This window comes from Equus quagga, chromosome 2, assembly GCF_021613505.1.
Source record: "Equus quagga isolate Etosha38 chromosome 2, UCLA_HA_Equagga_1.0, whole genome shotgun sequence".
In the NCBI taxonomy this organism is placed as follows: Eukaryota; Metazoa; Chordata; class Mammalia; order Perissodactyla; family Equidae; genus Equus; species Equus quagga.
The window spans coordinates 151,347,611-151,362,945 of record NC_060268.1 but is presented as its reverse complement, the minus strand read 5'-3'; the positions used below and the strand labels follow the sequence as shown (position 1 = coordinate 151,362,945).

Below are 15,335 nucleotides of genomic sequence, written 5' to 3'. Positions count from 1 at the left end.
TGCTTGTGGGCAGAGACTGCCTCGCCTCTCTCAGAATCCCCTCCACCTGCCAGCTCAGTGCCATGTGTACTGTAGGCGGGCCAAAAGGCCTGTGAAATTGGAATTTCAGGTTGCTCATTTTCCTCTCTGCTTTTCACAGTGCTGCTTAGAGTGTGGGCAACTTTCTCTAAGTGATCTGCGTTTTCACTTGATCCGACACAACTAACCAAAATTTTGAGGAAGTGAAATCAGTTAAATATTGTCAGGTATAATGAAATGAAAATTTCTTCCTGGAAATCATTGCGAATCTACTTAGAGTGTTGCTACCACCACACTGCACGGAGTGGTGTCTACTGCCCCAGGAGATTACAGTAACAGAGGAAGATGTCAATACCTTAGACAAAATGCTGAGTGGAAGTTTAAGTACGCTGCAAGAGAGGAGAGCTGAATGTTCTCAACAGGTTGATGAGTGAGGAGAGCGCATTGGGAGTTGTAATTGGGGTAGAATGCCCATTCTTATTCTGTTTAGTCTTGGAAGGAGTCCTGCAAGGACATGATTTTAGGAGTGATTTGGTGGAACCTTTACTACCTCCCTGTTTCTTGTTGGATTCAGTGCACATTTTTCATTCTCATCTGCTGTTAACTTGTTTTTAATGTCTCATTACCCTTAGCTGCCACAGCTTTTCATCGTGAACCGTTTGCACAGGTTCTCATATGTGAAATAGGTTTTTCACTTCTACCTTGTGCTACAGGACTAGCTGGAGGACCAAGTGTGGGGCAGGGTGTCAAAATATTTTGTACCTTTCAGAGCCCTATCCCCATGGGAGGTACACCATTTTGTTCCTACCCCCTCAAAAGCACATTTACCCCTCATTCTCATCTCCATTTCTATCTCAGTTCAAATCCTCTCCTTTAAGCCCTCTTCGAGACATTCATTCATTGATTTTTGATTCATTTAGTGACAAATTCAACAGATATGTCTTGTATATATATCTGGCACTCTGCTAGGCACTCTGACAATACAAGGATAAGTACAAATATTCTCTACCTATAAGAGAGGAAAAGCTACACTAATGAAAACTGAGACTAGACTGAGATTGTTGCTGTGTGATCAGTACAAAGAAATGCTTTACATGCTCAAGAAAGGAGGCATCACTTTTATTTGGGCCAGACAAGCTTCAAGAATAAGTTGGTTATCTGGTCTGGATGGAGAACCCTGGGAGAGGCAGGAGAAGCTTGTTCTGTCCCCAGCAGAGGTGGGGCAGCATGAAGCATGCTCAGGAGCATGGAGGAGGCCACTGTGGCTGGGGGTCAGCAACACAGAGTGTGGTGAGGGAGGATGAAGCTGGAAGAAGTCCAAGCAGCTTGGGAAGCCCCTCAGGACTGAGCGTGGGCAGCCATCGGACATGATGTCACCAGATTAGTACTTTTGAAAGATCAGTCTGGTGGCAAAATGGAGGGGAAGGCGAGTGGCAGAGTGCTAGTTCAGAGGCTAGTAGTCAGGCAGTAGGGGGTATTTTCCACTTTGTTTTCACTATGTATTATTTGGCATGAGTGAAACAACAGCTTTGTCAATCTGTTGCAGATCTGAACATAAAATCTGGTCTCCTTTGGTGACAGAAGAAGGGAAACGTCACCCATACAAGATGAATTTAGCCTCTGAACCCCAGGTAAGTACTTGTTCACCCTTGTCACTCGTCTCACCACCCAGCTTCTCCGCTTTTGACAGACAGGTCAGCATGCTCCCGTTTTTCCTGCCCTGGAGGCCTGGGGATAAGATGGGAAGGAGAGCCCTCCACTGTCACTGCTGGGACCTGGCTCTTGTTCGGTTCTTCCCGTAAGGAAACTGCGGGAGGAAAGGGCTGGAAAACCCCAAGGCAGTGACACCATGGCCCAGGCTGAAAGCGAGGGGTAGGAAGGCCGTACGGGAAGAGGGTGGAAGCCTTCCTGTGCAGAATAGAGTGGCAGGACCATGTAGGATAAAGGAGCTGACTCAGGTTAGTCTGGATTTCACATACACATCAGTCATGCCAAGGATGAAAATCAGTGTAGGTCCCGAGGCCTAGAGCTTAAAAGAAATAAGGCAAAATTTCATAGTAAACCCTGCTTCTCCTCCCTGTATTCCACTGTCCGGTTTCCATGAGCCTTAGGGTGGAAATCTTTATTGTTGTTACAGTGAGACTTCTAGTGAGACATTAAAATTACTAAGTAAAGTGGTAAATTTATACTGAAAAATGCAGTAGGGAGTCACTGCATAATTTGTTGGCCAAAGAGAATTTCCTGGGACAATAGACTGTCCTAAGATCCCGTATTTGTAAATAAATCTCAGTACTTACGTTATAGGTGATTTTATTTCTTTCTTCCTTAACTGCGTATTCTAAATAATCTACAATGAATGCATTATTCAAAAGAATGGTATTCTTTTGAAAGGCTGTTTACAACATATTTGTAAAATTTCTCATGCCTGACGTGCTACTTTTCACAAAGTATGTGTCTGTTGGATAAATTAATGAGTTATTAATAAGTAATAGTAAATTGATGGCTTTTAAAAACTTGTTTTAGACTGGTTTGTGATTGTTACACGTTTAATCCCAATTGAAGATTTGAACTTTAATTTTCTTTTATAAATTTGGGACATTGTTTAGTTTTTATGGTGCACGGAATTATAGTCAAAAGATAACATATGGCTAGCTATCTTTTATACATGAAACAGAAACTCGTATAAAATTGAACTCACTTGGTACATTAGTGTGAGTCAATTGAGTGGTTGTATGTGTCATATTTTCCTCAAGTGGCTTCCATTAAAATTTCAGAAATGTAGTCACACAAAATTTTTTCCATTAATGTAATAAAAATCATACTTAAGAGTTTTAAGAGTCACAATAAGGATCATTTTGCATCTACCGTTTCAAATAACTAAAATGAACGTATTATTCTATACAGCTCCTGTAAGGAAAGTTCATAAAATGGCACTCAGTCTATAAGCTGGCAGTTGTGCAAAATAATTTAAAACATGCCACAGTTAATTCCAATTTCCCAGGGAGTTCTCAGCTGCTTCACTAAATTTACTATAAATATTAAGTTTTAATGTGTTAAGTTCTCATATATTTTATAATGCATAAGGAATGGTTTTGTTTTAATTTGGCCTGTCTAAAATCTTAATTTTCACTTAAATAAGGTAGTACTTAAATTTTAGTAATACCTTTTATATGTATTATACTTGACTTGTCATCTTAAGCATATAATCTGGTTACCTGTGTTACTATTTTGAAGGTAGTTCTTTTCAGATTAAAAGAAATTCTCAAATACATTAACATCTAACTTGAGTATGTTTTCCTTTTGATTCCTGTAACTCTTTGTTCCTATGAAAAACTTCCCACCTCCCATTTTCCCAAAATCTTCCACTTCCAGTCATTCTAAAATAGAGGAATGAGTAGCAGCAGAGTTCATCCATAATTAAAAAATCTGTTAGGTCATATAAAACCAACCAACACCCCAGCTTATCTGAGGTCAGAGTAGTTACACACCTAGTTTATACTTCCTCATTATTGCGTTTCCTTGGAGACTGATAAATAACAAAGCCCAAACAATTACATCATCCCTTCCAAAGGCAAGCCCTGAATTAACTGCCTGACTTCTGGAAAGACCAGTTTTCACATGGGTTACAGATAGTCCTTTTATGTACAAAATGGATATGTTCTTGGAAGATTCTCTATACAGTGAAAATCAGAATTTCCAACCTGAAGTTTTTACTGACTTCTGTTCTAATTGAAAACATGTTTCAATGGAGGGAGAAAGGAATGGACACTGGTCAAAAGTCTGCTTTGTGCTAGGCACTGTGATGGGCACACTAATACTTCACACCAAGTCCTTGTGAAAGAGGATTTATTGACTTCATTTTCAGGATGAGAAATGGGCTCAGAGAAGTATGACTTGCCCAAAGCCAAACAGGAATCGAAAAGGCAAAATTGAGCCAACACAGAAAAATAAGGGCTCTTCCCTGGTGCTCAGTGTCTCATGCTGCTCCTAGGAATTGCTATGAAGAAGGAGAGAGGAGGTAGGAATTGCCATCCTGGCTGCAGCTGTGTGTCTGTCTCGCAGTGCTGTGGTGGAGCCACTGACATGGGCCAAAGTCCCAGGCTGCCCATCTGCAAGTCTTCTGCCATTAATAACCACGTATTATTCCCTGGGATAGCTGTGCCATAAAATTTACTTAACCGTGCTTTGATTATTGCTAAAGTTGTTTTCTTAATTGATTATGCTTCTCTTTTTGTAAATGATCTGTGTGTACTTAGCTTCTGTCCACTGTGGACAAAGTCAACTCAACATAATTTATGCGTTAAAACCTCTCTGATTCTGACTTATGGAAGAGGAAGTCTATCTGAATAGAGAAAAAGAAATCTTAATCATAAAAGTATTGTCATGCTGTCTTTTAAGTCAGTGCACAGTGAGTTAAGCTGTTACTTTTCGTCATGATATTTTCTAAGAAAACACAGAAGACTTGAAGCTTTAGGGAAAAAAGAGAAAAATGAAAGAGCGCCAGAGGACAGGACCTCTTTTGAGGGAAGTTGTTGGGGGGTCTAAGTGTTGTGAAAGAGACCAGGGTTCAGGAAGATTTCTGGGGAACCCAAAAAATATGACACACATTGAGTTTAATAGGCTGCACAAAGCATGCTGTCACCTAGGAACCATGATCCAGAACAGGCATGCAGAAAGCACTTTGCTAACTGAGTCATCAAAAAAGCTGTGATTTTTTTTTTTTAAAAAGAATTGTTAGTTTGAAAAGGATTTTAGGTATTTACAAAGCTCTGAGGTGTTGTAGCTGTAGTAATTATCCACAGACTCCTGGCAGCTGGTGTAGGGGTGGAGGGTGCTTTCTCAAATTACAGAAAGGCGGGAAATGAGCACAGGAGGAACTCAAGTCCTTTCCTGCAGCTGCCCTGGGCACCACCCCATAACAGGTACCCCCCAGCCTTCCATCTCATTAGCTTTGTCCTTCTCCAATAAGAAACAGCACATCCTGAATTCCCTTTAGCCCCCTTCTGCTGGAGCACTGAGGCCATCTGTGCCTCGTCAGCACCTGCTTCACCCGGTGACACCAGAGCCCTCTTATCATGTTTGTTTAACCCACTCGGGTCTGGGGAATTTGTCTCCACCTTTATCATCTCCTGCTTTGCACTGCCCAAAGTGACTGCCTGTTCTCCTCCCGGTACCTTAATCCCTCCAGAATGTGCCCTGAAAGGGTGTTTCAGCTTCAACTTGGAACCTAACAGCCCAAGGCATCTAGGAGTGTCCTGCCCAGGCATACTCAGCAGGAGATCAGGCTTTACCAGGCCTCAGGGAAGAATCAGAAAGCAGAGCTGGCATGTGAACCTGCATGTTCGTCCATTTCGTGAGACTTCTCTGGTCGTTGCCCTGTGTCTAGTGGGTATGTCGGAGCCCGGCAGCTCAAGTTTGGCATTGAACCAGGGCCATTGTAGCTCGTTGAACACCTCTCTCCTTGGCACTCAGCCTGCACTGTCCCTCAAGGGGTGCACGTTGGATGCCCCCTTGACTTTTCCTCTGATCTCTGCCTGCAGGAGGTTCTGCACATAGGAAGTGCCCACAACCGGAGTGCCATGCCCTTTACTGCCTCACCTGCCTCCAGCTCTGCCCCCAGGGTCATCACAAACCAGTACAACAACCCTGCTGGCCTCTACTCCTCTGAAAACATCTCCAATTTCAACAACCTCTTGGAATCAAAGACTGCAGCCAGTGGGCAGGAGACAAATGGCAGAGCGTAAGTAGGCCCATGAATTCTCTGTGCCAGTCCTGGAAGAGGCTTTTCAACCACCACCGGGTCCATCCAGGCATGTGGGAGAAAGTTCGGCCACTAGCCAAGGGAGAAAAATGTCTGCTTTAGCACGGCACTTTCTGCGTTCATTTCCCTCATCTCTAAAGAGGGGGTAATACCACCTGCCATGTAGAGTTGTTGTAGAAAGGAGAAGTGATGTGTAAAATGCCTGGTACTGTGTCTGGCACAAATTAATCAATTATTCACTGAGACCCATGTTATTATTGTCCTGATTTCTGTGATCATTGTCATCTTCTAAGTGACTGTTTCCTTCCTTGACGGCCCTGCTGCTTCCTGAGAAATTCTTCAGTATTTATAGTTGGGGATTTCTGCTTGTGTTCACTATCTTATCTGAGCCAGAGGCAGGTACTTCATGATGCAGTTTTTGGTGAAGAAGTGTTTGCTTTTTCCCCCAGAGTAGTCCAGCGGAAATAACAGAGAGAGGAGAAGTCCATGAGGATATGAGTGTGTGTCCATCGGAACAGGTTCTGATCTGGAGAGGCAGAGGTGGAGGCAGAGGCAGAGGTGGGCTTGCCCAGGGGAGGGGAAGGGCTGCAGGTGGACAGGATAGAGAGGCCTAAGGAAGCATGTTGCTCAGGACTAGGGAAGCCTGTCCCCTCCTGTCATCAACCCTTTGGCCACAGCTGCCTCTAAGTCTTTATCCAAAGTGTCCTCCAGATCTTCCCAGCAGAGGGGACCCAGTGTCTGCTCCATCCCAAACTCTTTGAAGATGAATCCAGAAACACTGGCAATACCAGCAGCCTGTGGCAAAGAACTGGGTTTAAGGATGGAGAGTAAGAGATGGGACCATTCCCTGTGGGTGAAAAGGGGACGGATGAGGTCAAGTTGCCACCTCAAATGCCTGAAGCGGGCAGGTAAGATGACATGAGGGCAGAGCTCTGAGTGCAAACAAGGGGGAGCAGAGTGGCCCATGGTAGCTGGACAGTGCCTGTGCCGTCCAGAGGGGAACTACTCCTTGGCTCCGCCAGACACCACATGCAGGCCTGCAATTCCCATTTCTGCTGATTAATTTCAGTGAACCAGAAGTTAGAGAGTCTCTTTTTATCTGAAATCTCCTGATTTTTAAATGTTGGTGACGGTCAAATTTGTTGGAAAATGCTGTGTGGTCCAAACTTGTCTGATCTCTGAGGGTCTTTCCCACTGGGAATCCTTAGTTATTGTATTAGCTCTTAAGCCCATTTTGCTGTTCAATTTCTCCCCAGTTTATCTTTAACAAGAATCTGCTCAGCAATTGAGGTGATTACATCACGAACCCATTGCTTCAGATGCAGGCTAGGAGAGTTAGTTAAGGCACGAGAGGTTCCAAAGCACCTAAATGTTTGGAAAGGGCTCTCACAGGAAACCATCTCAGGGCTCCTTGGTTAAACTGTGCATGTAGTTCTCCTTCCCCCTAAAAAGAGAGACAGACGTTATTGAACACCTACTGCATGCGGGTCCCTGTGCCCAGCACTGAAAGACACTGTGATTCCTTTTTAAGTTCCTTCAGTCTAATAGGGAAGACGTTTGCCATGTAACTTTGGCTTTACAAGATGTTAAAGGTCACTGGCGTTTATTGCAGCAACCAAGGCTAAGAGGCTATTAATGCTTTTTCTTCCCCCAAATTCTGGTTCCTTCAAGGCCTTGCTGACTTGAGATGATGATGCCCTTCAAGGTGACTGCCAGAGCATTTAGGGTGCCTGAGAAAGATTGCCGTGCTGAGCCCCCGCTAAGCTTTTCACAGACATGCCCTGAAGAAAGCTTCTCTCAAGCAGCTCACTGGGGAACCGAGTGGTGGAAACACCAAGGGCCACAATCCTGTTCTTTGCTGCTTTGGTGCTGGGGGAGGCTGAGAACATGTCCTCTTTTTTACTGTCCCAGAGTGGAATGTTCCATGATCTGGATTTAATAACCCAGGAAATGACACATCCTTAATTGAAAGAGCTGCTATGCATTGGGAGAAATATGTGCCTGGGAAATATTTTTAGTATGGCCTTGGCCATTGTGCCTTCATTAATGTCTTCTTTCTTCTTCTCTCATGCTCCCTGCCTGCTCCCTCCCTCCAATCTGAAACAATTAAATCTGAAACTGTCTGGACACTGTGCAAGCCTTTCCTCCAGCTCCTGTCCCCTCCTGTCACAGACTTTTTAGTTAGAGTGGCCTCTGAGTCTTTATCGAAGGTCTCTTTCTAGATTTTCTCAGCAGAGTGGCCCAGCTTCTGCTCCATCCCAAACTCTTTGAGGATAAATCCAGAAACAGTGGGAATATCAGCAGCCCACGGCAGAGGAACTGCCCAGATGGGCTGTGCTGCCTGTGCATGGGTCTCTGCTTCCTGGTCTGTTCCTAGAGAGGCCACTTGTGCACTCTCAGCAAAGGCAGATTCTCCTGCAAACCTAGCAGCCACCGGGTAACCTTGCTTGCTCCGTCAGCAGAACTTCTGAGCGCTTGCTCGCGCCCCCACTGTTTAGTCTGTGAAATTTGCTGAGGTTCCAGAATTGGCTCACTTCATACTTTGCATCTGAGGTCATCACTGATTCCCTGGGGCTCACTCTGAGTTTCTTTGTCCCATGCACTTCAAACTGGCCTGGTGTGTGTATGGCTGTCTGTCTTGTAGGATTTCCCAGGGCCGTGTCCCCATCAGACAAGAACACAGACAGCCTTACCATTTCCAGATGAAACTGGGATGGCAGACAAGTGGGTACCATCTGCCGCCTATTCTCCCAGCACACACACAGCTGAGTGGGATGGCCTCTGGGTTAGTTCAGCTTAACAGTCATTTGTTGAGCCAGCCCTGGTGGCTTAGTGGTTAAAGTTTGGCGCTCTCCGCTTGAGTGGCCCAGGTTTGGTATCTGGGTGTGGAACCACACCACTCATTTGTCAGTAGCCATGCTGTGGCAGTGGCTCACATAGAAGAACTGAAAGGACATACAACGAGAATATACAACTATGTACTGAGGCTTTTGGGAGATAAAAAAAAAAAAATCATTTATTGAGTGCCTACTGTGTACCGGGTGGGCAGAGGAAATGTTGCTCTGTTCAGCAGAAAGCTTTTACTTGCCCTCTGACCCCTTTCAACTGAGTTTAGTGCATCTGGTCATTTTCTGGTGATTCCAGGCCTGGACTTCATTAGATGTGCAGTGTTGCTCAATACTTTCCTAAAGGTACAGGCTTCATAGATAGAGGGGCCTGAGCTTGAATTCCAGCTCTGTTTCTTACTAGCCGTGTGACCTTGGACAGACCACATAACTTCTCTGAAATTCAGTCTCCTCATCTCTAAATGCAGGTAACACTAACTACCTCACCACCAGGTTATTGGGAGAATTCAATGAGATGTGCAAAAAACACCCAGCATGGTGCCTGGCCCCTGGTAGGTGCTCAGTAAATGCTAGTTATTACTGATTTCACTGCCCATGAAGAACTCTGTTCCCATAACTTCTGAGTACTGGGGTCACCAGAAGGGCAGAAGCATGTAGACAAATGTCATGGAGAAGATTTTGCTATAACTTATGGTAAACTTTTTTCTTTCCCAGCATTTTGGCTTAAGACCAGCCCACCAGTACAGTTAGTCACCTTCCTGATGGACTGATGGCCTCTTCATGGAATAATCAGTTGGGCTTCCATAACCAACACGATAGTCTCAAGATACTAGCTCTTCCAAATTGTGTGCTCAGGCAATACCCCCATATACTCATGAAGCAGACTTCTAAGCAAGTGCAGTGGACATAAAGGGATGCATTGTTCTCTGTTCAAATGGTATCAGAGGGATTGTATTAACCTTGACTTATTCAGAGCTGGATCAGAAGAAAACCTCTGTCGTGAAGGTGGCTGCGTGTCCCTCCAGCTAAGCTTGCCTGCAGCCCAAAAAGAACTGGCTCTGGAGTCTGGGTCTTCTCCTGGTGCCCATATACTCCTCTGGTTTCTTATCACAGGTCCAATATCTAGGCCTTTAAAGACTAAAACTTCGGGAGCATTCTGGCCAGACTCCTCTTCCAAAAATGATTACGTAGGGTTTCTCAGAATTGCATTTTTTGGTGAACCTTGGGGTAATCAAGTTGGGGCATCTCAGACATGAAGAATTTTCCTGAGTCAGCCTACATCCTTTATCCTCATCAATGTAAAAATCAAGTCCTAAAATCTCTACATCTTTTCTAATTAGTGTTTAACCTCTGTCATTTGAGGAAAAGACTTTTTAAACTTAAACTTTTTATTTTGAGATACTTGTAGATTCACATGCAGTTAGAGTAAACAATAGAGAGAGATCCCCTATGCCCTTTACGCAGTTTCCCTCAATGGTAACATCTTGAAAACTATAGCACGATACCAGAACTAGAATATGGACGTTTGTATGGCCAAGATACAGAAGATTTCCTCCACACAAGGATTCCTCAGGTTGCCCTGGTAGACACACCCTCTTCCCTGCTTTCCCTGCACCCTTCTTAATCCCTGGCAGCCCGCTAATCTGCACTCCTTTTCTGTAATTTTATTATTTCAAGAATGTTATATTAATGAAATTGTGCAGTCTGTAACTTTTTGGGATTGACTTTTTTTTACTCTGCATAATTCACTGGAAATTTATTTGATTTATTCAGGTTGTTTTATACACCAATAGTTCCTTTTTTTCTTTTCTAAGGATTTATCTTTTTTTTTTATTCTGGTAAAAAACACACAGCATAAAATATACCATCTTTACCATTTTCAAGTGTACAATACAGTACTGGTAACTATATGCACATTGTTGAGCAACACATCTCTAGAAGTCTCTCATTTTTCAAATCGGAAATTCTATGCCCATTGAACAACTACTCCCTTTTTTTCCCCTCCCCCCAACCACTGGGAATCACCATTCCACTTTCTGTTTCTAAGAGTGACTGTTTTAGATACCTCGTATAAGTGGAATCAGGCAGTATTTATCCTTTTGTGACTGGTTTATTTCACGTAGGATAATGTCCTCGAGATTCATCCATATTGCATCATGTGACAGGATTTCCTTTTTTTTTTTTAAGACTGAATTCTATTCCATTGTCTGTATATACCACATTTCTTTGTCCATTTATCTGTCAATGGATGTTTAGGTTGCTTCCACCTGTCAGCTATTGTGAATAATGCTGCAATGAATATGAGTGTGCAAATATCTCTTTGAGATCCTGATTTTTCTTCTTTTGGATGTATACGCAGAAGTGAGATTGCTGGATCATATGCTAATTATATTTTAAATTTTTTCGGGAACCTCCATAGTGTTTTCCATAGTGCTGCACCATTGTACATTCCTACCAACAATGGACAGGGTTGCATTTTCTTCATCCTCACCAGCACTTGTTATTTTCTGGGGTTTTCTTTGTTTTCATATATATATATATTTTTAATAAGAATATCTTTATTTTTATTTATGTTTTTGAGGAAGATTAGCCCTGAGCTAATGTCTGCAGCCAATCCTCTTTTTGCTCAGGAAGACTGGCCTTGAGCTAACATCTGTGCCCATCTTCCTCTGCTTTATATGTGGGACGCCTGCCACAGCATGACTTTTGCCAAACAGTGCCATGTCCTCACCTGGGATCCGAACCGGCCAACCCCAGGCTGCCAAAGTGGAACATGCGAACTTAACCACTGCGTCACCGGGCCGGCCCCTGTTTTTGTATTTTTTTCATAGTGGCTATCCTAGTGGGTGTAAGGTGATATCTGATTCAAGTTTTGATTTGCATGTCCTTGATAATTGGTGATGTTGAGCATCTTTTCATATAGTTGTTGCCCATTTGTGTATCTTTTTTGTAGAAATGTCTATTCAAGTCTTTTGCCCATTTTTACAATCAGGTTATTTGTTTCTTTGCTGTGAAATTGTAGGAATTCTTTATATACTCTGGATATTAACCCCTTATCGAATATGTGGTTTGCAAATATTTTCTCCCATTCTGTGATTGCCTTTTCACTGTGTTGTTCTAGTTCTCTTGCTGTTTCTCCCACATCTGCAGTTACTTCCTCCACTGAAGTCTTGAACTTGTCAAAGTCATCCATGAGATTTGGAACTGACTTATTCCAAACTCCTGTTAATGTTGATATTTTAACCTTTTCCCATGACTCACTTGTGTTCTAAATGGCATCTAGAAGGGTGAATCCTTTCTAGAAGGTTTTCAATTTGCTTTGCCCAGATCTGTCAGAGGAATCACTGTCTATGGCAGCTATTGCCTTACGAAATGTATTTCTTAAATAAGACTTGAAAGTCAAAATTACTCCTTGATCCAGGGACTGCAGAATGGATGTTGTGTTAGCAGGCATGAAGACAACGTTAATCTCAGCTTCCTGGGGCACTTGAAGTACTCAGGTCCCACTTTGGAAGGAGAGTCAATCACATCAGTGAATCTCAAAGAGTGAAAACACTTTGCTGCTGCCAGGGAAGGTCAAAATTAAGTTCTAGACTCATCAGCTGGTCGCTTGTGCAGGTGGCACTGGGGGGAAGGGAAGCCACTTGTCCCTGCCCTGTTCACAGCTGCTGGTCCCTGCCTTTTCTCTTTCCCTCCCACCCACAGGGAACTGTGGGAGCCTCCCACTCCCCGGGCTTATGATGGGCCACCTTGAGAAGTGGTTTTAACCAAGGTGGGTCTAGAAGTCCAGTTTCCCTAGTCTGCCTTTTTTGATACCTGTGGTTACTGGGGGCCACTTGTTCCTACTGGAGAGAAGTGGGAGTTCTGGCTACCCACGTGGACTCCGCCGACCTCAGTAGGGGTGAGCTGTGGCCTTTTTACTGCTCAGTAGTGCTTAAAGTCCTCACTGTCCACTAGCCTTCTTTATTCCAGCTGAGCAGGGATGAAATTCAGGCTCTTTACTGGGCCTTCTCTGATGCCCCAGTGGGTTGGTTGGGGCACCTCATAATAGCCTGGTGAGGGTGGAGGGTGGAAGTGTAGACTCCCCACTGGCATTTTCTGGCATTTGGCTGGAGAAAGTGGTTCTTGTTTCCAAGTCTTGTGTCCTGCTGGCTGCCCTTCTCAGTCATTTGGTGAGAGGGCTGGCTTTTCTTGTCGGAGCTCGTTGCCCTTTCTGAGTTGCTCCCTTCCTTAGCTCCACATCTGGGATATAATGAGGCAAAGGGAAAACTAGGGAATTCACACTGTTATTCCTGGAATGCCAAGGTCCCTAGCTGGTCTCCCTTCTTCCACCCCCCTTTCCCAGTCTTCTCAGGTGCATTTTATATATGCTGTCTGGGGATTTTAGTTGGACTTAGTAGATGGAATAGGGAAAAACATGTCTACTCCATCTTCCCAGATGGGAAAAAGATTTTTATGAAGAGAATATCTTCTCCTTTCTGGATGCTTCTTATAATTCAAGTACTGCTCCTTTTTGTTCCAAAATCTGTCTCACATACAGGCAGTTTTAGTAAAGAACCGAAGTTGACTTACTATGTGAGAAAATGATGCCATTAAGGTTGTCAGTAGAATGTTTTTCTTATGGCTTCCTTGTTTTAGCTGCTGCCACAGGTGGTGGCTTTAGTTAAAAAAAAATAACGAGCCCCTTTTGTCCCCACTGGTCACTTCATTATTTTGATGCAATAGACTTTCATCCCAGGATTGCCATGCTGATCCAGGTCCCAGAGCCATGAGTGTGCTGTTCTCTGTCCTCCTTGACCTTCTGACCTTCACCCCAGTTGCTCCTTTGGCTGGAACAGGCCTGTGTGTCGCGTAAGTTCTGCATACTTAGCCTCCGAAATCCTCCTCTGGGAGACGAGCTCAAGGGGAGTTTCTTTTTACGTTCTAAAGACCACTGGTATCCTTAACTGCCTGGCCATGTCAGCCACCTTGTCAGGCTGGAAGGGACCCGGCTATGATATGCCTGGGGAGACAGGCCCCTGTGATCAGGGCCGAAAAGAGGGGGAGAAAATATGAAACATTTAGGTAACTAGTGTACGTTCAGCACCAACTGAGACTTGGGCAGAAACTAGAAGTAGGAAACACAAAGAGTATAAGGTATAGTTACTCCAAAGGAATCGAATTGATTAAACTCTTTTGTTTTTAAAATTGTAAAGACTGGGTTCGGAACAATGTGGTTACTTTTAGCTTACCACTCTCACAACTTTTTCTCCTGGTGACTCAGTTGTGTATATTATATTTTTTGAAAACTTATCACTGTAGAATTCTTTCTTTCATTACTGTTACTATATTTTAAAAAATGAGAATGCTTTTTTTGCTCTATTTCTTGTACATGTTTTTGTCCTAAAATCATTTGTTAAGATATTGTGGTGTCATTTGTCAGTCTCTTATATATAAGGCTTAGACTTTGTGTCTTAGAATATTATTTTTGAATTAGGTGTATTGAAAGTGCTTTATAAATTATCAAGCAGTAGAAAGATATTATCATTATTTGAGAATAAATTGTTTCCTTTTTTTTAATCACGGAAATACTTTTCAAGACGGTTTAGTGGAAGAATATGTGATGACCTCGTGGTTTGGGTTCTGTCATTTTTAGCGTTCCCTTGGTGGCTTCCAGACATAACAGCATATACCAAAGAAGGGGAAAAATTCTTCCCCAAGAACATTCCACGGTCTAGTCTTGATTTTAAAATAGTTCTAAGTGTAATAGAAAAAAAGATTAGTCAAAAATAATGTAATACATTTATTATAGGGTAAGCTCAGAATTCAAGACACAGAGAAAGAGTCAGACATATAACTCAAAGGCAGGGCTGCAAGGTTGGCCGGAGGAAGGCTGGCCCTTGGTTAAAACCGCTTGCTCGTTGAGGTGACCCATTGCCTGCCTGGAGGGTGGGTGGGTCTCCCAGTTCTCTGTGGGTGGGGGAGGGAGAGAGCCAAAGGCAGGGACCAGCAGCTGTGGACAGGGTGGGCTTCCCTTCCCCCCACCATAGCCTGCAGAAGTGACTAGCTGGTGAGGTTAAATTTTGACCTTCCTTGGCGGCAGCAAAGCATATGTCACTCTTTGAGGGCTTTGTTCTCCATCGTGAGATCATGGTTGTATTCAAAGAGAAAACCGGGAGCTTCATTGATGTGATTGATTCTGCTTCCAGCCCGGGACCTTAGTATTTCAAGTGCCCCAGGTGGCTGACCCGACAAGAAAGAGAAAGAAAAGGAGAGGGAGAGGTAACTTGGGGAGAATTACTGAGGGAAGACAAAAACCTTAGTTTTCTTTTTAAAATGGAATGTGAACAAATTACACAATGAGTGGATGGGAAAGAAGTGGGTAAACGTAATATAAAAGGGCTCCAGCCCTTAAGACAAAGTGGTTAGATGTGCTGAGAAAATGGTTGGTAGCCACTGCCCGCATCCTTAAACCTTGGAGGCAGCCTGGCGGGCTGGATAGCTTACGGCTTTATTACTCACATTACAACTTGTTTACTTACAAACATCCAGCTGCATCGACAAATTGCACCACCATCTGCTATTTGCTCTTTGATCGCAGTGGGCACACTGTCCCTTTTCCCTCGTGGGTGACGGCTTCTGGAAAAGCAGCCACGGTAGAGAGGCAGGAGGTGATCTGGGCCTAGGAGACCAGGTTGCCCGTTTCCCTGGCACAGCCCTCAGAGGCCCCG

The 15,335-nt window shown here is 43.7% G+C and overlaps 1 protein-coding gene across 1 annotated transcript in view; it reads left to right on the top strand.

Annotated features, from left to right (window-relative positions):
• Nucleotides 1–15,335, top strand: part of PDLIM1 (PDZ and LIM domain 1) — a 42,552-nt gene that overhangs the window by 15,810 nt on the left and 11,407 nt on the right. Inside the window, exons 3-4 of the mRNA XM_046653678.1 lie at nucleotides 1,565–1,649; nucleotides 5,559–5,758. Of these exons, the coding sequence (XP_046509634.1) occupies nucleotides 1,565–1,649; nucleotides 5,559–5,758 (285 nt within the window). The remainder of the gene's footprint in view (nucleotides 1–1,564; nucleotides 1,650–5,558; nucleotides 5,759–15,335) is intronic.